Source organism: Vanellus vanellus (assembly GCF_965231255.1).
Source record: "Vanellus vanellus genome assembly, chromosome: Z".
NCBI classification, from domain to species: Eukaryota; Metazoa; Chordata; class Aves; order Charadriiformes; family Charadriidae; genus Vanellus; species Vanellus vanellus.
The window spans coordinates 720704-745410 of NC_138908.1; the positions used below are offsets into that span (position 1 = coordinate 720704).

Below are 24707 nucleotides of genomic sequence, written 5' to 3' on the forward strand. Positions count from 1 at the left end.
TTTGTTTTTAAACAAAAGAAAGAAGAGAAATACCACAGGAAGCTCGGCGGGACGAAGGGGGAGAGAGAGAGGGGAAGAGAGAGAGAAATTGTACAACTTACACCACTGGGTTCCTTTTGCTTCTCTTCAGACGGCTGTTTATTTTGAGGGTCTGTGGGCTGTCATAAAATAAAAAATTGAGATCATTTACACTTACCACCATTCAGTGCTATGGAACATGATCTACACTAGTTCAAATGAGCACAAGATGGATTTGAACGTGGTTACCAGAACACTTAAGCTGTTGTGAAGCAATAAAGCATCCTGACTGTTCCCCCAAAACACTGCATTTCCACACCGGCCGGCTCCTAGCTCTTTTGCACACAGGTATGTCACTAACCACATGGCAGTTTCATGTGGCACAGTAGTAGCAAAGACTTTATCCTCTTTTTTCAAAGTTAGTCACAGACCAAAGTACAACACCTTGCCAAAGGCGAAAGATATGCATTTACCTTGGTTGACTGTGTGGTTTTTCCAGGTTCTGCTTTTGGCGCAGACTGAAATATAAGGAACATACATTCAGAGATTAATACGCTTGGTTATTTCTAAGGGGTCAGCTTATTTAAAGAAGACAATCAGAAAGGTTTACACTCATGAGCACACATGCTATGTAACTAATATACTGTGCATTCGTGTTGCAGTTTACAACAACATGGAACGGATCTCTGTTCCAGCGACTGAAGAGCACTCTAACGTGTGCGCGCACGCGCACGCGCACACACTCCTCATATGAAGGACTGAAAAGAGAGGCAAAGAGGATATTAGACAAATATAATGAATGGTTTGATTTATACCAGAAAATTTTCTGCAGCCGTGCCACAAAATTGATTCCTGTGACTCACCTCAAGCCAAAGTACAGTAAGCAATAAATTACTACCAGTGGAAACATGTAAGAACAAATACTGGAAAATTAAAGAATAGTTGTGTCTGATAAGAAGAAAGAAAAATGAAAATGCCAGCCTCATCACAATAGTTTTCTTACTATTTTTTCTTGCTCCTGCTACTTCAGCTGTGCTACAATTAACACAGAAATAGCCGGTGTGGCCACTGGAGACGCCGAAGCAAAGGCTGTTACTGGGTGACCCTCAGAAGCTCTGGCTGCTGCCTGGCCAGGGGGGCACGTGGACCCCGCCGGGGAGGGCAGTCTGGTCTGCACTGGGTTGGAGACGCAGACCCTGAAGCCCCTGCCTTTCCCCCCGGGGCTGCCATCCCTACGCCACCGGCATTGTGTCACACTGTCCACCTGCAGCAGAGGAGTGCTGAACTCTGCCTGGGAAATAAGGGGCCGCAGACAGAAGCCCTCCTTATGGCCTCCATCCAGCTGATACACCAAGCATATTTAACGTTACTAAGAGACAAATAACAGGTGCTTTTCCTGAGTAGCCCATTAAAAGTCAGTGAAAACCCCCTAAAAAATTCTACTAGGCGGTAGTTTAAATTTTTTTATTGTTTTGTAATGTTTTCATTTCAGCTGCCGACCACTAATCACCATTTAGATATTTCCAGCTTCTCTTTGCTAGCTGACCACACAGAGAAATTTGCTAATTTTTTTTTTTTACCATTCGTTATGCAACTATTCACACCCACACACTGAACCACAGACACTTGGTTGGGAAATCCTGACGATGCATAAATACATAGATGCCTGGGCATAAGCTTGGCAAAGGTCTCAAAGCTGTAGACCACAGTAAAGAACAAAACACCACAAGCAATAAGTCACAAAACGTAAAATATTGACAGAGAACAATGTCAAAAATGTCCTAAACTCCAAAGTGGGGACAAAATTTAAAATAAAAGAAAAATAAAAATAATCACTTAGCCTCTCAGATTCCCCCTTTGGACTTTCTCTTGACGTCTAACCGGATTAAAACACAGTACTTTTCAGGTTCAGTCAAACTTTTTAAGCTCCCGCTTGTACATCCTCATTACACAGCTACCATACGGTAAACTCAAAGGCACACACAACCATTTGTGTACCTGTGCACTAAATAAAGTTGGACATATATATGCAACATCTAAAGCAAAGACTCAGTCAGACATGCGATGTCCTTTGGCAGCAAGGCTGCAAAGAAATGCAACGGGAGCACAAGCGTGAGGTTCGAGGAACACAGAGTCCCACCCCTCCTGCTGTGGGGCTGCTGCCTAATGAGGACTTTAAGTGCCCCGCTGTTAAGAGTACAAATTCTGGTTTTCCTTAAGTGCTTTTCAGAAGAAGAGTAAACACGCCTTTTTTGCAGGGCAATAAAATATATTCACTTGCATTTCTGTCAACACCCAACAACAGCTGTACAAAACATAAATTCAAATTCTCAGCCTGCCAAACCAGTTATTAGCAACTGCATGCCTTCTGTTTCGTTTTTTTGTTTGTTTGTTTGTGGGTTTTTTTTTTTTAATATTGTAAATACTCTTTTACTAAATAACTTCTTTTTTGTGTAGGGTATGCATTACTCATTATTCTTGTATATCTTTTAAAATGTGCAGAATTGCTCATACTATAAATTTGTCGATGACAATGCTGAAGAATGTATGGGCATTATAGGCAATGCTTTCATTCAAGGCTTAAACACGCATGAAGATGGTAAGGCCACATTAAAACACATGATCGTGAACACATACACGCCCACACACACAGGCAGACACATCTATTTAGAAACACTTTTAGCAATAACAAAGTTCAAATCCAATTTAAAAAAACATTATCACCAGGCAAGTGAAACCAACCATTTCAGCAGGAGACCGTGCTTTCAAAGGCAGCTATTCAGTCATGCTTTAACCAGCCCGTTGTGAGCAGTCACAGCCTGAAGCCAAACCATGTTTACAGCGTACTCTGAACTCCTACAGAGAAAAAGATGTGCCACCCCCCCCTCATCTGCTGCCTGCTTCCACCTGCACTGTGCCGCTGCCCGAGCGGCCACATTTCACACTGACTCGGGAAACCGAAAAACAGCCCAGGAAAGCAAAAGAACACTCTGTAACTCATCCCCCAGTTTACAGGGCAGTTGCACAAACGCGTGCAAGAGGACGAAAGCGGAACAGGACGCGTTCTTGTGGTGGCAGCGGCAGCACTTTGCCTCCTCCATCCCTGCAGCAGCAGCCACGGGCGCCTGCTCTTCACCCTGGCGCTCCAACCCTTCCACCTCACCCGGGACTCGCCTGCGCGGCAAGAAGTTCCACATTCCTTCCTCGGCTGCGGTAACTCACGGCTTTCTCAGAGGGGCGTAGGGCTGAGGGTGAACTGGAGTCAAAGGATTCACAGACACAGCACTGAAAGCTAAAGAGGGGTTCAGAGCACGTTTAAGAGTAGTTGCACACTGAAGAGACTCTAAGAAAGACAAAGGAGGCGTGGTGATAGCAATTAGGAAAGAGTTGTTAATTTGCAAGAAATTTAGGACTAGAAACAGAAGTGACTCAGCAACCTTATTTCTTCTCAAAGGAGTCTACTGTCAAAATGCAGATGATTTTGCTTCGTCCAGCAGGAGGAAGGCATTAGTAATGCAACTGACATGAAAAGAAAACATTAATTGTCTTACACATTGCCCTGGTTTCAGCTGGGACAGAGTTAGCTTTCTTCTTAGCAGCCAGTATGGTGCTGTGTCTTGGATTTAGGAGAGTAATATCAATAACACATTGATGTTTTAGTTGTTGCCAAGTTCTTTCCAGCTTCTGGTGCCCTGCCAGCACGCAGGCTGCTGGAGCTGCGCAAGAAGCCGGGGGGGGGCACAGCCAGGACAGCCACCCAGACCGGCCAAAGCCGTATTCCATACCATATGACATCATGCTCAGCATACAAACTGGGGGGATTTGGCCGGGGGGTGGCTGCCACGGCTCGGGAACAGGCTGGGCATTGGTCAGTTGGTGGGGAGCAATTGTTTTTTTTATTTGCATCACTTGTCTTCCTTGGGTTTTATTTCTCTTTTTGTTATTTTCCTTTTGGTTATTTTTTAAATTAGTATTATTATTTTATTTCCATTCAATTATTAACCTGCTGTTATCTCAACCCAGGAGTTTTCTCACTTTCACTCTTCTGAGTCTTCCCCCACCCCACGGAGAGGGGGGCAGCGAGCTGCGCGGTGCTCAGTCCGGCGGGGGTTAAGCCACCACACGTGTCCACACGCACGCGGGACACTGGCTCGAAGGGACGGCTGTTTAGCAGTCTCACAGCGCTGCAGCATGCCTCTGCTACTCTATTTCTGTCTCATCTTGCAACACCAGTTTTAAAGATCTGATTAGAAATTTACCATTCTTCCAGAGTTATTTCAAATCTCAAGCAGGGAAAGACTGTAACTATTTTTAGATCGCTGGGTGGGTTCAGCCATATGGGGAACAGCACCAGTAACAAACACAACAGAAATGAATTTGCTCACAAACGTAACTGGAAGATGAAACTGGAGACTTGCAGATACCGTCATGCACGAGCGATGATGATCATGCACAAATGGAAACGGTTTAACTGTTGTCCAGCGGTGAGCTACCAGTGTATTACGTGCGTGCGTGGAGGAAAAGGGCTTTAAAAGGTTAAGGGGAACGTAATGGTTAACTTCAAATGCAGAGGAGATGGACCACGACTCTTCTCACAGACACAGGGTAAAATGACAACAGGCAACAGATACAAGCTGCAGCAAAGGAACTTCCCGTTTGATAAAAGGAAAGAAAAGCACCATCATGAAGGTGATGAAACACCAGAACCGGCTCCCCAGAGACGCTGTGTAACCTGCACGCTCGCAGACACGCAAAGCTTTTTCCGGCAAAGTCCTGAGCAGTCCGATTTACCCAGAGGGAGCTCTGCCTGGATGGCAGGGCTGGACCAGATGACCTCCAGAAGCCTCTCCTGACCTCACCACCCTGACTCCAACCGTTCCCTCACCTGTGTTTACACGAGGCACAAGCAGACCTGAGTTTTACCACTGCACAAGTCCCTGCTGGTCTAGTGTGGTATTCAGTGTTCTTGCTGGTTTCACTGCTACGATTATGGAAAATGAAGGAGGGGAGAATCATTAATCATTTGTTTGAATAACACACGTAAATTCTGTTAGACAACTGAGGCGTATGTGAGGATTATGACTCTCTTCTAACAAGTAAAGTACACGATCGATGACACGGCTTTGACACTAAAGAAGTTCTAGTCATAAGGCAAGACAGAACAAGCATAAAGGACAAAGGCAAGGAAGCTGTCAGATGGACAAGTGTATGAGATTAAGGAGACGATGCAATTTTAGTACACTAAAAGCTGAAACTTGCCCCGAATTCTTTGAATATGTGAAAAATTATCACTACGTAAATAACCCTGTAATTACACTGGGGGGAGCTACATACATGTCACAAACTGTGACTGAGCTCAAGTTAAAATTAGTATTGCTGTCATAAAATCCTCTGAGGACTTTGTACAGCATTTTTTAGATTTTTTTTTTAAGAGGAAACTAAGTTGTAGAGAAGAAATATGCAAAGTAAAGTTACTCAGTATCAGTATTAAGAAAGAAATTTCATTGCTTCATATGTTTGTGCTTAACTACAAGCATGAGTTTCTCAAGAATTCGTACCTTTGCCTCAGATGCTTTCATAATTTGTGTTTTTGATGCATCAGCAGAGGGGGACTGCTTCTGAGAGAAAAAAAAAGGGAAATTAATTAATTTCACCTTTGTTACTCATACTACTATTAAGCAAGCATAAGCAACATGAATCCATTAAACATCCAGCTAAAAATTAAGAATAAATTATTATTGAAATTTAGAGTTATCATCTTCAATCTTCTGTCTTGCCTGTATTTCTACAATACATGTATATAGATTTCGACACCATGATGCCCACAGATCTTCTCACAACATTTTTTTTTTCCCTCTGACATGTACTGAAAGCGAGTTTCATATCGAGTAGCAAAACAAACTCAAATCCTGCTCTGATACTGAAGCATATATACTTATTGTGCAGTATTCCTCCACATTTCTTTTTTTTTTTTCATTTTTTAAAACAAAAATTATATGTTTGGATTTACTGTTTTTTCACACAAAATACTTAAGAGTAAATTAGAAAACTCAAATATGTTGAGATAAAAGGAATAATTAATCTGCATGTAACACACACAGAAGTGTTTCCACATATCATGCAACCCTTTTGGAAAAGCTGCAAATGACACAGCCTGTTTTCCTAGCTTCGGTGACATTAATCTGAGAACAGCACGTTTTAATTCTGCTGTGACGGTATCAAACTTCAAAGCCCAGAAATGAATATTCTAATTGTCTCATCAATATTTTATAGAGACGTAATATTACCTCTCTACTCCTGATTCACGTTCCTCTGCTTAAAGCTGTATTTGCCATCTTGATCACAGCAACATATCCATAGCTTACATTTAAACGAACAGCACAAGTTATTGATTTTTCTAGATTTTTTTCTTCATGTTTTCCGTGCCACTTGCTGTATGAGAACATGCCTTGTCTGAACGAACTCAGAAGCCATATTACTACTGCATACCTCGGGTGACTTCTTACTTCCACATGGAAAATTTTCTCGTTTCCGGAACTTTTCATAGTACGTATTTCTCAACAATAAGACAAAAGTACTGAATTTAAAAGGTACACTATGGCGATGACAGTGTGCTCTCCCCACCAGTGCATCTGGTATCTCACACACCTTTGTAAGAGGTTTGACTACTCTAAACATACACTAGAGAGAATCTGCAAATGTCACATGACAGAAATGTAAGCAAATATCTGCTTCCCTATATGTACATACCTATAGACTGACTACATAATAGATGGGAACTTTTGTACGGGCAGAGATGTACACAGGAATGTATAGAGCCTCCTACACCAGGGCAGGGAACGAAATTTTTTAAACAACCTTTTCACATATTTCTACTACCACCATCAGGCAATCTGTGAGCAACACCAAATTTATCTTAATTTGCCCTTTAATAGTTTTTCCGTTCCTTTTCTTCCTTTTCCATGAAATCAATCTGAATTCCTTCTACATGGCTAACAAGCAGGTATCTGTTCTACACCTTCGTATGAGTCACCCTGGTCCCTGTCCATTTAATAAACACACATTTATCTGAGCCCTTCTCTCTTCCTCTCCTCTGAAAACTCCTACAACTCCTTTTTCTTACAATACACCAAAAATTATTTCCCAAGTTACAGCACAGCAGCACCACTACAACTTGCAGAGATTAGTGAAAATCTCCCAAAGAAATCAACCGCTGCTTCTTTCTACCCTGCCCCGCTGGACGGCAGCGACTAGCAGCAACTGAGAGATGAGGAGTTTAAATGCTCCTGGAAGAAGAAGAGTAGTTTGGGGATAAAAAACAGTTTAATGCATGACTGCTAATCAGCAGCCACGGAGAATGCTGAGCCATCCGCCTCAGAAACACTCAGGGCTGATTTGGAGAAACAAAATCCTGTGCTGGTGGATGGAGGGGGGAAGCGGAGGGATGGTGGAGAGCAGAGGGCACCCTCCCGCAGACCACCGCAGCGAGTGTCTGGCTCACTGGTCGGCATCATGTGCCTCGCTTCGCTTGCAGTACTTTTGCCTGAATATGCCACGATTCAGGGCCTCCAACCTTCCACTGTCTCCCTGAAAAGAGCCACTAACAAGGAGGAAGGGGGTCCTTGCCCCTCACAGCCCTTCAGCGCCTTCAGGGTCTGAAACCACGCTGAGCCGTGCAGACTGACAGCGCACGAAGCCGCCAGGGTCCAACCCCGGTTCACTGGCCACTGCGCAGCCGGGCAACAAAGCCCTGGCTCTGGGGGGCTCCCGCTTACTGTGGGTCGTTCCGCCCTTCCTCTTCCGAGGGCCGAGCGCCGCCGCCAGCCGTGCCCGGCTGCTAACCGGCGGCACTTGCTGCAGCCCGGCAGTCGGACCGCGGAAGGGGTGAAGCAACACATGGATGCATGTCAGGCGTGGAGGTAAATATTAAAACGCTGCCTAGCAACCGGCATAATAAGGGCCTGACGCACCGCTCCCGCGGCGGCTGCGGCCTGGGCCGGCACACCCTGCTCGCGCCCGGGGCTGGTGGGGCCCCGCCGCAGCCTGGGCCACGCACCCCCCGCAGCAGGGACGGCGGGCACGGGGAGAGCCCGACTTGCCCTGGAGGTTGGGGCTCGGCAGAGAAAGCCAGGCAGGCTCCCCCGCAGAGAGCGCCAAGTTTTTGTTGTGTCGTTAGGGACGCCTCGCAGGGCAGAGCTGACAGCGGATGGAAAAACGAGCATCGTGGGCGCTGACGGCTGTCCTCCTGTGGCTGCGCCCGTGGGTCCTGCCCGGGCAGAGCTGCGGGTGCTGGAGGATGCCGTGCCACCCCGATCCCGACCCAACCCGTGAGGAAGGCCCCCTGAGAGCGAGGGGCAGCCGGGGGTCCCAGCCTGGGGGACGGCTGCTGCACGGCTCTTCAGAAAGCACCTCTGCGAGCTGGGAGAGGAGGCAAACTCTACCGCAAAGCACCCAGGACCGCAGGGAGGTCACCGCCGGGAGCACGTGGAGATGCTCCATGCAGAGGAACCCACCAGCAGCATGCAACCACCACGACCCCCACAGAAGGGGCTCAAAAGACAGCAAAGAGGTTACAGGTTGACACTGGTTAAGTGAAGACTGGTACCTGACAATTACACCAGCCCGCCAGCAGAGCTGCTGGGGACAGGCAGCGTGACGGCTGCAGCGTGACGGCCCGAGTTCTCACCCGCCCGCCCAGCAGGCAGGACGGGCACGGACAGACAGATGGGCATCGGAACTGACCAACGGACCTCAGAGGCCCTTGGCCGGGAGTTAGAGGATAGCTTTCCAGGAAGAGCTGATGAAGAAACCTAGGACCTAACTTGTTCAGAAAAGGAACAAATACCCTTAGAAACTCATTTGTCAAACTCCCGGGAAAAATTTCATGCTATTGTTGAAACAGAACAGTCATAAAAGCCAAAAACTGGGTTAGTAAAACAAAATAAAACAAAAAAGCCTACCAAAAATTGGTTACCTAGTTTCATTGTGTGTAGTCCAGAAACATGGAAGTAAAAGGGAAAATGCAACAGAAGAAAAAGAAAGTAAAGGTGACAAACATGAAAAGAAAATAATTTTAACTATTCAGGGCACTGGATGCAAATGCATGTTTGGAGAAGTACAACAGCAGGTGATGAAATCCATGAGAGCTCTCAGTTACGGAAAGCTGGAGATCACTGAAACTACCCCACATGCAATGTAGGAAGAGTTATCGTGAACTAAAACTGTAAATTTTGGAAATTCATGGAGAAGATTCATCAGACTTGGAACGGAGCACCTTCAAAACCAGAAGAGATGCTGGAAACATCTACCAAGCAACCAATACAGAAACACTTAGAGGAGAACAAGAGAATAAACAAGGATCAACAGACTGGTGAAGAAAAAAGCACGTAACGATAACGCAACACTCAATACACTGAGCCATGGAAATAATCCTGGTGGATAAGAACGAATGAACCCCCAGAGGAGGACATGCTGTCACTGCAACTTCCCACAGTACTTGAGGTGACATTTTCTTGGATGAAATGGGGAAGATAGCATTTAACACTGGGTTACAAGCTTGCTTTCAGCCAGCTTCCAGCCTCAACATTTCAGGGAGTTCCTGAAGGGATCTCCAACAGGCTGGTGGTAGGTTGAAGGAGACCAGATGCAACAAGAACCCAACAGCTTTGGCAGGCAGCAACATGGAGAAAAATATGTGAGGTTACAATGCCACAGGCTGAGATACTCTTGCCAAAAATGATCAAGAAAAGAGGAATTAAAGATAAAAATCTGTTACCATAAGAACATAGATATAAATGTAAAATACGGGAATAACTTTTCATCTTTTTGGCTTGAGCCTCTCTAGGTCAAGTGCTAGGACAGCACTGGCCATCACACTGCAGTACAGACGAATAAAGAAAGATCTGAGGACAGCTTGGGGGAGGGCGCAGTGGGGAGGGAAGAAAAACTGGGTATGAGGGACTTAGGGGCAGGAAAAGCCAGACAGCACCTGGTGTTTTGTCCCCTTGTCAGCGAGCCAAGAAAACGGGAGTAGAAGAAACTAACTTATTCCATAGCAAAGAATCTCTCAAGTCAAAGATCCTCCTTGCTGGAAGAAGAGCTGCCTGGATGAACCAGGCACTTCCAGCCCCAGCAGCCTTTGGGCCCGCTTACCTTAATATTTTCTGAGTGATCGAGCTGTGCTGATGTAGGACAGAGGACTGAAGAGCCACCCGAGTGCTCTTGTGGACTTACACACCGTACACATGAACGAGTTGGGACCGCTGCTCAGGTTTAAAGTGAACAGAAATTCTGTTCTTTCAGTATTACTAACTCACAGGTTTACTTCAACACAGCTGTGTAACGCAAGGCAAAACCTAATCTACCTGACTACAGATGGTGGCTTCTTTACATGAATGGTTCTGTTACTAGGCTTTAATTAACAGTGTTTGTAAGATGTGGGCAACAAATGCTCTTTAGAGAACTACTGTGAAAAATAATGGGTTATTTCACTTCAGTGTAAAATCCCACTTGAGATGTTGCAAGTTAAACCTCTCACTTGCTTTGATGGCGTGTGGTAAGGACTACGCAACCCGTGGCTCCCGGGACACGCAGAGGCTGTTGGCAGGCGGACGGTAAGCCAAGGAGGGCACACAGAGACCACCCCAGCACCTCACAGTGTGCGCCGTCACACCGCGAGCACAGCAATGCACGGTCTTCCAAAGATGTTCATGACGAAGAGTCAGTATTGCGATCTGTGGCCTAAACACGACTCCATTAATCTTCCATTAAGTCAAGTGGAGTTGTGAGACACAATCTGAGTCAATATCCATGTGTGTATATCCAAAAATATATATATAAAAATATATAAACATACATATTTAAAGCTACATAGCAGCCAAGATATGCAGTGATTTAAAACTGGAAAAAAATGTACCACGGAAACTGCCTCTTTATATAATTTTATTATTAATTATTATCTATAATAGCTGAGCTAAAATTAAAACTTTGAGTGCTTCTGTGCCATTTTCCTTCCCGAGTAATTCTGGAAATATCCCATTACTTTGTAATTACTGTTCGAAAAAACAGTTCTTCTATTAAGTTGTTAAGAAAAACAACATCTTTTTAAGAGAAAGATAAAAAAAAATCCACACAACCAAGGGAACAATATTTTTTCCCAGATTTCAGGCTCTCGGTTATTTTTATGGAGATTTAATATTAAAAACTTAATGAAATGGAACAGCAGGATATAGGCTTCCACTTAGTACCTGTACATTATTCAGACACTGGTATATCTACATAGAACATTCCTACTGTACATGCCGCTATGTTGTCCTGTTATCGTGAGTTTCTTTATAGAAGTAATCAGCATGATTTCTTTCCTAAACAATGCACATTGCAAGTTATAATGACTGCCTTTGCCACACGTGACTACTGGTGTGCCCCTTTCATTTCTAAAGCCTATTATCGTGGTTGAAATTCACAAACATTGCATGTTATAAACAAAGCTTACTGCCCATGCCAGTAACTGAGGGGTTGGGAAAAAAAATCCTTGGGGGACAGCTACTTTTTATGTAGCTAAATTCTAATTCAATGTAAAATCCTTTGCTAGTGTTGTTACTGCGATGGCACTGAGCTCCTTACAGCCCTAACTCAGCAGAGCCCCCCAACTTTGCACTGGTTGCCATAAAGCAAAGCAAACCAAACAGGATTTAATATGTAAGTATTAAGATTCATTTGGATAGGTAGCTTGTTGAATTCATGCTTTTGTGGTTCAGTTCTTTAATATACATGGTTTCAAATACCCATCTTAAAAAACAAAACCCCGAAATAAAAAAATCCCCACCCCATCTCTAGGGACGCCTCCTGTGCTTTCAACGTTCATCAACTCGGCTGGTGTGTACATAGCCTAAAAATATGTTACAACTATTACTATTATTCTAGTTTAAATTTCCACAGCTTGACAAAGGTAACAAGAAAAATCATTTTAGAGATAAATTGAGTCCCCCTTAGAGCTAAGAAATTTAGAAATAGGTTCGGTCTGTTCCAATATGCACCCACAGTTCAGAGCCAACGTGAAGAATAAACTGAAGCAGAGCTAAAGTATATCGTCTGCAGAGCACAGACAAACCTCCACAGGTAAGTTTGCTGGGCGTTAAAAAGAAACTGCATTGAGACTCATGGTACAGAGGGTGCCTGGGGATGGGATGGTGGGCGAGAAGATGAGCGGGTGGAAGACTACACATGCAACAGCCATCAGGAGAGCATCACCAGGACATTCCTGCCCAAAGTGTGGTCTTAGGAGCGCTCCAGAAGTGGATTTGCCATCTGACAACCTTCTAACTCCACACACACTCTCCTCCTAAACAACAGTAAAACTAATAACAAATAGTAGCATTGTGTTGATGCTTCTTTTCCAGATCAGAAAGTTGACGGTAATAAATCAGAACCCAAAGACCACTGGTAAACCAGGACACTGCCTCTCTGCAAAACCCAATTCAAAAAATGATCCTGGTTACTAATGTGGAAAAGATCAACCCTCAAATTTTATTCTTCTGCAATCTTCTTATCACACAGAATAAGTATTTGTAACGAAGATTAATCTATCGCCAGGAGCAAGATCAAGCATCATTTAGAGATGCTAAAAGAGCACATAGGAAATAAACAAATCCATTTTCTCATGAAACAAAAACATGAGAATTTTTTAAAGAGACTGGTTTGAATCAAGAAACTGAAAAGCTTATTAGCTCATGAAGCATTCTTACAGCCTCAAGTGCTGCTAAATTTATTGATGATCACAGCACACTGAGCCAGACAACTTTCATAACAGACTCACACTTACGGCTTTCTTCTATTTTGATTACTAAAATAAAATTTCTGCCATTTTGGCACAGAAAAGAAACTTAGCAATACTTTTTTATCTATCAGATAAAGCTGATCAACCGTAGTACTCGATTTAAAGTAACAGGTTTTTAAGCAGTGTTTGTTGAGATAATCTATTTGCATTTGAACTGGGTCACACTAAACCAAGTGTTATCAAGCAGTCTGTGAATAAGATCAGTAATATATTTAGCACAGTGTAGAACAAGGCTTCATACCACCTAGGAACTAATTGACCTGCCAAACCACTTTTAGGTTAGATGCCAGTTTTAAGATGTCTGGATTTCAGCGACCTATGTCAAGTCCAAAGCTTAATACTGGTATGTTTGTTCTTCTTTATTTTTATAACTATTAGGTCACTATTAAGACTCCGAAACAGCTTTATGCTTGAACAAGAAGGAATCGAGGGCAATGAATGACAACTGACTTTAAATAGTTTTTGTGCCATTTGACTCTATTCGTGAACTTCCAACACCTCAGCTTATGCTTACTTATACGCAGGAAGTTAGGGACATGAAGAAAAATGGAGAACTGTCCCACAGCTGATGGCAAGAAGCACTGTGCATTCATTTGTTAGTATCTCCTACTGAGCCTAAGGCTTTCACTTTTTTTTTTTTCTGGTTGGTTGTTTACTTTGTTTGGAAGCAGAGGAAAAGAGTTTGCTAGTTGGTCACAGAACACACGCAGTACCTAACCGAAGGATCTTCACATACACACAGTTCAATTTGTGGGCCTATGAAATTATTTAGACTTAAGTATGTAGCATGGCTACTACTCTATAACCTTTTCAATACAAGGACAACTTCTGTTTAATGTCATTTCATGATTATTGCAAGCAAACTGGAAAGAAAGTCAGCACACGCCCAGCGGGGTAACAGCGTTCATCTGCTGCCTTCAGATTCTGCGTGGATGCAAACAGACTAGGTGTCACGTGCCAAACATTCCCTGTCTCTCTTAAATAGAGTTAAAAGCAAAGAATGCGAGAAAGCTCTGGTTATCCAGATTATACCTCTCCAGCACCAAACGGAGGCTTTGTTTCACCGGGAAAGTTTTTCAACTCACAGCATCAGGCAAGTAAAAGCATTTTATTTTCAAACTTACTTTTTCATTGTCAAAGGTGTTCATTTTATTCTCATTTTGATGAGGAGTTATCACAGTATTTCCACTTGATCACAGAATGGGTTACCTAACTTCAAAGCTCCCTCAGCTGTGCATGGAGAAATACTCAGAAAAAGCCGTACTCCTGAGCATCGGGTAAAACCCCTCACTGGGCACACTGAAGTGTCATGAAAAGAGTTCTGACATCAATGATTTGTTTTAAACTCCCCATTCTTATTTCTTCCTAAAACATGCTCTTTGATCACCTGCTTTTGGAAACTTCTTGTTTCCCTCACAACGTTGTGCCAAACCTGGGTTCTTTACGCAGGGCGCAGAGAGGGGATCCACACGCGGCGGCGAGGTCCGTGTTGATTTCCTGGCTGCGCAGAGACGGGTGCTCGGTGGAAGCTCCACAGAGCTGCCACACCTCGGCTTATACGTTGCAAGCTTTTGCATTTTACGAAAATCCACTCATTGGCATACTATACTCATCACCGGCGGCTCATGATTGCACATTAAGCTCCTGTTGGCTACTGGCATTCGCGCTTGGATCGAAAGGTATCGTACGCTCCTAAATTACTGTGCATGCGCAGAGGGCAGGGGTCTCAACTAGGAGGCGTACAGCTTAAGATTTGGAGGTGTGGTTTCACATTATAATGAGCTTAGTTCAACTAAAGGGGGGACACTTTTTATTTTCAAGACTTTGTAACGACCAGCAGCCTTGCACTTTCAGTGGAATGCCCCAGTTTTCCCAAGTCAGGCTCCTTGTGTCTTTTTGCTACTACAGGCTTGGTTTTTGCTATCCACACAGCTGTTTTCTTTGATTGCCCGAGGACTTTTCTCCCTTAGCAACATCTGATCTGCTTTGCCTTCATCAACAATACATTCTGCAAGTTGGCACAGACTGGAATTTCATTTTCATTCAGTCATATTCGAACATTAGAAGCAGTGCATCGGTACTGTCACCGCTCTTCTCGGGTTCCCACTCTGCACAACAGAGCATTACCGTAACGTATGAGCTGGTCACCGTAGCACACTTCTCCTTTTTCGTAGTTAGCTCACAAATCATCTTTTCAGTTCTACATTCTGCAGAAGGTTAGTATTTAATTCTAATTACTACAGCTAACTGTTTCCACTTCAGCGTGCCGTTTTAAACACCAGAAAGTTCCAAAGCTATCTGCAGCAGCAAACTGTGAGCTGATAAGACACCACCAGGAAAACACGCGATTAGGCGCCAGCCACATGCCAGACAGAGCCGCTGAGCTCAGCTAGGATTTGTGTCACTCGGTCTGCAGTAGCACCGAGGGACAGCATGCAAAGCCCCCCTCGGCAGAGCTGGAACAGGAACGGTGAATTACAAACAGAACAGCATTCTTTAAAGACGGGTTTAAAAAGATAGAAATGTTATGTAAAAGAGCACTTCATCTCAAGATGGAAGATCTCCAACGTTATGAGCTCAAATTATTTTTATTACAATACCCAAACTAGGCAATACTCAAAATGGGTGGCTGGTGGTCACAAGACCTAGTGAGCGATAGTCTGGATTTTTCACCCCAGGATGCAGCACAAAATATTATTCACAAAGCCACATGACCTGATACACACATTGTCACAATGGTCTTGGCAACCAAAATGGACGGAAAATAAGACAGGAGAATAAGCAAAAATCACCAAGTCAATCTTAATAGAATCTTAATAGAACTTTCCTGTTAAAATATCATCTAAGGATAACACTGCAGGGTGGGGGGTGCGGGATGTTTTTTTTCCTTAGATAATTACAGAAAACTCAACATTGGTTTACTCTTCCTGCTTTAAAAGAGCCAGACTGGGACATTTCTTGCTTCAGCATTGGCTCTTAACTCAGGATCTCTAAAAATTGCTTGAAGGGCCCTCTGATCTCCACCTTCATGAGACCCTGTCCTGCCTCATGGAGGCTTCCTTCCTAGGTGTCAAAAATATGAGTTTTCTAGTCAGTTCAAGCACTTCTACTAAGCAAGGCATAAAGGCAGGCACAGAGCTGACTTCTTCAAGAAGAGGGAAGGCTTCTGAGCCTTAAAAAGCTCCCGAGGAGCTCACAAGGCCACCAACTTCCCTGCCTCCCTCCAAGGTTCTTACTGCGGCAGAAGAGACTCGACAAAGTCCCAAGCTTTTGTGAGTGCAGGTTTTCCTCCCTCAGGAAAATAAGAGCAGAAACAATGAGAACAAGTATGTTGAAGACCAACTCACTGAAAAAAGTGGTTCCTTTACTTTCTGGAGACAGAGGTTTCTCCTCTAGCCCCATTCCCAGTCCCCCAAGAGCCACCACCTTCAGGGCAACACAACTTTGCCTAGATTTCAAACTGGGAGTGTCTGCTTAAGGTGCAAAGCTCCAGAACTAGGGCTGTGAGAAGCGCTGGTCGAGGGACTTATCCATGACACTCCAAGATCAGAAACAGAATTTTCTGCGAGCTCTACATACCCCATGTATCTAATCACTCCCATAAAAAAAACCTGAAACCCAAAAAGCAGTGGTTTAGACAAGAGACTGACAGTAACCAATACATTGGTCTACAAAAGAAAATATCTTACGCAGAAGAAAATACTATCCAGTATGTTCTAGGTCAATTAAAAAAATACAACATTGAGAAAACTAGTCGTCAAAAAAAGATAACATCAAGAACTCAGCAGCGGTCTCTGCAATGTTCAAGAACTCTGTCTTATTGAACTCACTACTTTCACTTTCTCCAAAGAAGAAAAGAGAAGGAGTAAATATACTGGTAACAATAACTAAACAGTGGCATAACCTAAGCAACACCTTTGTATCTACTACGAAAAGAACAATAACATACAATTTATTGAAAAGTATTATTTTTCCCATGTTTGTTATATCTGGTATTTTAGCACCTTTTAGATATCAAGTATAATAAACTCTTGTTGTAAGTTACTGATACCTAAGCACATTCCAACCAAGTTGCTCTTACAGATCCCCACACCCCAACTACGCAATATTCTGTACATACCATATGCATACTAAGCTCTGCATTTGTATGCCAAAAATATTACGTGAGTTTGTGAAGCAAGAACAGCGTGGGCTGAGAGCAAGGAAAAAAAAAAAAAGAAACAAAAACCAACCCAAAAATATAAATACAGAACAACTCAGACACTACTTTAGAAGTCTGCTCTTCCGTCTCCCTCTCTTCTTCAAGACTGCTTATGTCACATAAACCACTCGTTGTGTAACGTGCACACACAGCCTCACACAGTGTCTAAAAAGACTGTTCCCACCATGTTAAATAATGTCAAAAGCCAGTTCACTACACTCAGCTAGCTCTGGAGCGATTCAAGCCTGCCGATGACAGGATCGCGTCGGAAGCCCTGCAAATCAGCAGCTTGTGTTATTTCAGCCCACAAAATTCCCGGAAGAGAGAGGGGGAGGGAAAAAAAAAGAACTGAACACGACTGTAAATCACCCTAAAGCAGAGGTAGCAGGAAAGCAAATCCAGCGTGAGTAGCTAACTTACTTGGTAGACGTGTGCCTTCTGCTTCCAGCAGGAATGTCAGGATATGGCTGGTTTTCGTCCTAGTGCGGAGCAGGCTGTGGTTTCGGTTTTCGGGAGGTGCTGGCCAAGCCCTCAGCGAGCTGGTGCGCTGAGCAGCGTGCTCCCCACCCAGCAGCCACGGCCGCCCCACCTCCGGCACAGCCTGCCGGTGCCCGCGCCCGGCAGAGAGCCCAAACAAGCAGGTTGAGGCCCCGACAGCGCCGTCACCGCGCTGATGCGGAGGTGTGCATGGGAGCTCTGCCCTCCGCACCGCACCGCCCCTTCACATCCAGCGTGGAGCGACGATGGGCAAAACCCATCTCCTGCTTTGGAGGCCACTTCTGGATGTGGCTTGACCAGGTTCCCCCCCAGACACGAGCTGATGGCACGGAGCATCACGCGGCAAAAGCAGGGACGAAATGACTGCCAGGATGGCGCACCTCAGGGACAGAGCTACTTTTAGCTTTTGAAAAGCAGTACTTGTCTTCCACCTTTTGAGTTAGTAGCACTGGTGCTGAGGGAAGGAACCTACTCACTTACCCTCAACAAGCCTGATATTTTTATTAGAAGTTTATGGGTCACCCCTTCCCTAAACTTGGACTGATTATCCAGACTCCATAAGTACATAAATGTTATTAATCAAAAGAAATTGAGATGGTTGGACCAGTTAAAGCCACTGGAGCCTGACTGATTAGGACTATTTTTAAGCATAACAAATCCAAATAATTTATATTAATTTAGAAATTAAAAGGTGCTTCTTGAAGTACCAGTAGTGACCTGCTCTTGAATTTTTAATTTTTTTTTTTTTTTTTTTCTATAGAATCAAATTCTCAATACCTGTAGAGTGGGAGAGTTTTTTTGTTTGGTTGGTTGGGGTTTTTTTTAAGAAAAAGCCCCTGTGCCACTAACTAACCCTTCAAGCATTTTTTCACAATAGCCTCTATGCTGCCCTTCATCTCAAGGGAACAAGAAACAAAAGTCAGCCCGAGAAGGGAAGTAGAAAGGGGAAAACGCCTGAAGATACAACACAGACTGATGAGGAAAATATCCCACTTTTGAGTGAAATACAGAACTTTTTTTGTGAAATAACTGTATTATTCTGACCATCACATAGCTTTCCAAGTTGCAACTTTTGCAGCGGTCTCCAGGTCAGAGGCTTCTTTTACAGCCCAACTTTTCAAACGTGAAGATGACCTTGGGTGATGGACGCCACATTCCATAACAATACACAAAGCCAGCTCCTTCCACGTAAGAGGCAGCTTCTGTACTCCTACAGTTTCCAATTTCTAATGTTTTTGGTCTATTTTTAGCATGCCTCTGCTGCCAAGAAAACCAGCACTGTTCTCCTCATGGACACGGTTCTCATGGTTTTCACGTGCAAGGCTACATGCTGGCAACAGCTCTGGGCTTTGCCACGGTATTGCTGCAAAATACCTGTAAATTGAGGATCTGCACGCCATGGCACACGCCTCCTCTAAGGAGAACATGAAAAGGAAGTTCTCAGATAGCCCATTTAAATATTTTTCCGAACAAGCCCAGAATTTAGAGAGAGAGCCTTTCCAACCTTCAAAGTAGAACTGGTAACAGAAATAAATCTATGCATTTCCATGGATATTCCCAATCAGTACTGTGACTTCAGATGCCTTCTACTCAAAAATGCCTTCCTTCACAATAAGCTGTCTGTGCAAAGCTCACAAGATAAAAATTTAGTGACTGCTAAAGTAAGGTATGTAGCAGAAAACAGCATCCCAGCAAATATACTGACAGTAGGAATCACTTCTGATGATAACCTAGATAAACTTGTGACGGAACTTCCAGTCTGCTGCAGAAACAGCAGGAACTTTACTCAAAGATATTCAGTAACTGCTCTTTATTTTCTTCTTGTTTTCCTGTCTGTTGCACAAGCAGATCAACTCCCCCTTTAAAAGAGTCTTAATTTGGATGCCAACTAAAAGTAACTAACCTTAAATTTCTTAGATCATTAAGATCAATAAGCTTTCTCTGAAATGTCTGAAAATAAAATAATTCTTACTGAATTTCCACTGTTGTTGAATTCTTCCAGCACTGCTTCAATAAATTGTCCATGAAAGTAGCATGGACAAACATTCTGACTTCACTAAGTTAAAACAGCCAGCAACAAAAAGAAAATTATTACTCATTAAGAACATGTTAAGAGCAATGCCAAAAACCTGTTGCATAAAAAGCAGCAAAACTTAATTAGCTATCAATAGAATTACCATATAAGAACATAAAGATCCAAGAAAGACAGCTGGATCCAGCTGTGTTCAAATATCAGTGTTTTCTATTAATAGCTATGATTGAACACTGAGCTAGAAATTGGCTTTCCTGTTGGCTATGGAACTGGCAAAAACAATTTAATAGGCTGTAAAAGAAAACACCGCAGCGCTGCTAGCGTTCCTTCTGCAGAGGAAGGAGCTTAGTTCAGTTTTTCCTCCTCACTGCTGCCTGCTAATCACAGTAGCGATGACCTCCTGGTTTGTGCACCTTAATGTATAGATTAAGTGTGTGCTAGTGCAGTTAATGTATACATGAAGAGTCTGCTCACGAGCAACCACTAAATATTCCTGATGATCACAACCTTACTGCATCTTAACTTTTCACACCATTTATCCAAGAGGGTACAAGGCATGTGCTTACTAAAACGATCCTAGTCCAAAATAATAGTCAACCAGGACTTCACATCAAAAAAAGAAAGTAAGCCTTGTGATAGATAGAAAGAACTCAGAACATCCGTCTCAGTTAAATATCTGTAAATTATTTATTTAGATTTGAGTCATACAGAAACTGGGCACGCTGAGGTTAACAATTAAAGTGCCTAGGTGTCTTTAACACTGAGAACACAAAAGACGTACAGACATAAAAGAGGAGACGAGAGGCAGCACTCCTTATACCACACGGACACATACGCAGCCGGATAAAGTCCCTATAAGAAGACACTGAGCAGAAGCAGTGTGTGAATACTGGCTGCAATGCCAGGAACTTAAGACTGAAACATTAAGAGTGCAAGGAGAAAATTAAGACCCAAAGAATGGCGGTTTAGATACACAGTGCAACGAAAACAAAGCCAGACGGGTAAGTGCTTGCTCTTAGGAGTAGTCCACGTTACAGGACACCATTACAGAAAATTAAACTACCCACATATTAACCAGGCGTTAAGCAATGACAAGCATTCATCACACACAAGTTCCTGTATCTTAAACTCAGAAATACAGGCAACTCAAGCAGTACACAAGCCATTAGTTATTATTACTTACTAACTGAAGGAAAAATTCCTTAGGCCATAATACAGAGGCAGCAAAAACCCCTCTGGCTATTCAATTTAGTGAGATTTCACCATAGGGTAAGAGTAGGTTAAAAAAAATGAACAGCTGGAGCTGGAACAACTTAGCTGCCCCACCTCACCCACCTCTTCAAAGGAATTAGAAATTTATCTGGGATAAATTAATGAAAAGTATTACTGATCAACAAAATGATTAAGGAATTGAAATATATTTTACATGCAGGACACATTAAAGCTACATCAGAGAAAAAATTAAAGGAAGAAACAGCAGTTCCAAAGTTGTCGAAAAACTGATGGAATATTTTTTATTTCATTAAAAGATGTGATCTACTTTTGCAGCAAAAGAGAAAAGGCTGCCTTGCCTTTTCAAGACTTTCTTTCCCATAAAATTACTGTAAAAAAAATCCCTGCAAAATTTTTCTTTTGAAAAATTCTTTGAATTCTTTCTTTTTGTCTCTTTTTTAAAGACAAAAAGAAGGGCAGAAAAGAATACAGCTAGCCAAATGGCTTGTATGGGTGGCACAAACTACAAGAACAGAACAATGAATCTCCCAATTTCTGCTCTATTTGAAGTAACACTACAGGATTGCAAGAGGTTGTTAAAACTAAAAGATGTAATTAAGAGAAGGTTCATTGTAACTGAAGAGAGGTGGTCATGGCCAAGTGGGAAGTAAAAAGGTTAAATTTAAAATAGCAATTAAAAGTCAGTATTAGACAGCATGAGGTAAGTATTTTCATAGTACGTAATCTTTACCAATCAATATTTTGGAATGACACAAAAACTGGAGAAGCACCAAGTATTGAATAAAATACATAGCCTAAGTTGCCATAACCTAATATGAAGCAATTCATGGTGACTACATTATGTCGCACTTCTTCCATGACACTGCCTTCCAGTTCTTATGCTTAACAGCATCACCAAGTTGTAACTTGCCCACTTAATGTAAAAGATACGTTACAATAGAGAGAACGCATACAGAAACAAAATACTTTTAAATGTGTTAATTAGCAAATTAGATATGAGCCTCCACGGCACTATGCAGCTTGCAACTGATATGCAGAACGATTATACTCGAGACCATCCCACGCTGCACAGCTGTCAGGGGAGCTACACGTGGACGATGACATCCAGCTTAACTGGCAGGAGAAAGGCCCTGGCAAACTGTAAGCAATGGAAAGAAAACCAACAAAAACGTTGGGCTGTCTTTAGGGACAAACAAAAGCGTGGAAAGGAAGGGACAAAGAAAGAGCAGCCCTGCGGAAAAGGACTTGGGGTATTGGGGGTGAAAGCTGGCCATGAGCTGGCAACATGCACTGGCAGCCCAGCAAGCCCCTGGCCCCCCGGGCTGCATCCCCCGCAGCGTGGCCAGCAGGGCGAGGGGGCATTGTGCCCCTCTGCTGCCCTCTGCTCTGGGGAGACCCCCCCTGCAGTGCTGCCTCCAGCTCGGGGGGTCCCCACAGCAGAAGGACACGGAGCTGTTGGAGCGGGGCCAGAGGAGGCCCTGGAGATGCTGGGAGGGCTGGAGCCCCTCTGCTGGGAGGACAGGCTGGGAGAGGTTGGGGGGGTCAGCCTGGAGAAGAGAAGGCTCCGGGGAGACCTTAGAGCCCCTTCCAGTGCCTAAAGGGGCTCCAGGAGAGCTGCGGAGGGACTCTGGATCAGGGAGGGGGGCCATGGGATGAGGGGGAACGGTTTGACACTTAAAGAGGGGAGACTGAGATGAGATATTGGGAAGAACTTGTGGGCTGTGAGGGCGGTGAGCCCCTGGCGCAGGGTGCCCCGAGAAGCTGTGGCTGCCCCATCCCTGGAGGTGCTCAAGGCCGGGTTGGATGGGGCTGGGAGCAACCTGGGCTGGGGGGAGGGGTCCCTGCCCAGGGCAGGGGGTGGGACTGGATGGTCTTTAAGGTCCCTTCCAACTCTAACCATTCTATGATTCTATGACAATGGGTTTTATATCCTTGTGTCCTCCTTCATTGAGTAGAAAGGAAAAATAATTACTTAGAGATACCTATAGGAGTATTGTTTTATGAAAGCATTGATTAAGAAATTAAAAAATCCCATTCAAATGCAGAAAGACTTCCTGCTGATAGGATCTTTCAAACGATGGGGTATACTGCGGCAGATTCAATTGACTCCTTGCCTTACTTTGATTCAGGCTGACTAAGGAGCAACTGGCCTCACGTCCTGGGGGTGAACTGGTGAGCTGGAAAGCCCCTGGCTCATGTACACGGGAGTGACGGTGTCTTGAAAAATATTTCAAAAGGTGGTTTTGGAACCCAAAAGTGCAAGAAAATCAAAGTAAAGAACAAGATAGCAGAGCTAAAAAGAAGACATTTATCTTGCCTACATTATTGACCAGCAGCCAACCACCTCACTCTATAAATACTGCCATCAGGATGGTCCCAACTGGAGCTCTCCCTGAACCGCAGCTGGACTGCACGGCAGGTGACTCTCCCCTCGAGCAGGGATCCCTCTCAAGGTTTGAGACTCCTTACCTGAGACTAAGAGATCCTTCCTTGCCCAAGGCAGACAGAGCACTTGCTTGCAACAGATCCTCAGTATGTGACTGACAGCATGCTGAATTAACGCTATGAAACACTACTAACCTGTAGAGTTAATATTATTCTAAACATGGTATGGATACTTCCATTAGACATAAACCACTGTTCATGTCTGGGACTAAGACTGGACCCAGCCACACCCAGGGCTCCAAAAGCATTTCAGAAAGCAGTGGGTCCACTCTGAACCTCGTGATGGCCCAGTGGGTGGGCCCTCTTCATTCTTTGCATCTCTGGTCTGTGTGTGAACCATTCTAGCTCAATTCTAACTCAATTTTCCTTTGTATGTTTCTTCCATGCAGTAATTAATAAGGTGAACCTTGCCATCAAACTTATTGAATGTTGTCAAACCACTGCTAAACTTGGTTGAATTCCATCACACTTATTGAACTGTCAAATTGTTATTTTACCTCAATAAAACATACTGTGGCTTCTCTCTTTTGAGTGAGGTGCAGTCCACTCAGCTGTGACAAATATGCACCCTAACAGTGATTACCAAGTACAGCCATCAGTTCATGTGTGATCACCATCAGAGAGCACATTTTCAAAACCCTATTTCAATACTTTGCAAGACCCGAGCATGCATCACGTGATCCCTGCTTCTCTTCAGGGAGCATCAGCTGCACTCCGATGCCAGTCATCTTTGTAACGCCTCTCACACTAACTTCCTGAACCACTGAACTGCTCTATGGGCTATGAAAGCAAAGACAGTTATCAGTGCTTTGCTCCCATCAGGTCCCACTGAGTAAAGATAATCCAAACACACAAACAAAATCTAAGGGAAAAAAGAACCATAGCCCCATTAGTCAAACGAAGTTTGCCACCTATCAATGGGACTGGGATTTTTTAAAAATAAGTAGGAGACTAACAAAGAAGACGTGACAGGGGAGAATGTTACCAAGTCTATTTCCTCAAGAAGTCATTCTGGCATTCTGCTGACTTGTGTTCCTCTTTCATGTCAATTCACTAAGATTCCTAGCAAGGCATGACCAGTGTCGTGGTGCCGCTGAACGCTAACAAACCAACGGTTTTCTACCACATTGCAGGGGACGAAGCCATACCATAGTCTCTTCAGTTTTAAAAGAGACCATTTCCTTAAATATGCATTACCTTAACAGCAGAAGGTGCTCCGTATGTCTGTGTTTTGGGGGGTTGGCTGACATTAGCACTTGTAGGTTTCTTCTACAAAATACAAAACATAATAAATGTCAGAAATGTTGATGAAGAAAAAAAGCCAAGTAAAACTGTAAACCAAAGAAAAACAGTGTAAAAAAAAGTACACTAAAAGAAGTCCATTAGAACATTTTATGCAGGGCAAGTCATTCAAAAATAAATTCTCCTATGTAACTTCAATTCAT

At 43.6% G+C, this 24707-nt stretch overlaps 1 protein-coding gene across 9 annotated transcripts in view; it reads right to left on the reverse strand.

The window, feature by feature from the left end:
* CAST (calpastatin) overlaps positions 1–24707 on the reverse strand; it is a 75861-nt gene that overhangs the window by 25908 nt on the left and 25246 nt on the right. For 7 of the 9 annotated variants that reach the window (XR_014270171.1, XM_082497118.1, XM_082497122.1 and 4 more), the window contains exons 3-6: positions 24460–24531; positions 5577–5636; positions 492–536; positions 102–158 (exon numbers count right to left, since the gene is read on the reverse strand). Coding sequence is in view for 7 of the 9 variants with exons in the window: in XM_082497118.1 (XP_082353244.1) it covers positions 102–158; positions 492–536; positions 5577–5636; positions 24460–24531 (234 nt within the window). In the remaining 2 variants the exon portion in view is untranslated. Of the gene's footprint in view, positions 1–101; positions 159–491; positions 537–4903; positions 4924–5576; positions 5637–24459; positions 24532–24707 lie in introns of those variants that run through there. The other 2 variants (XM_082497123.1, XM_082497124.1) reach the window with 2 other exon arrangements.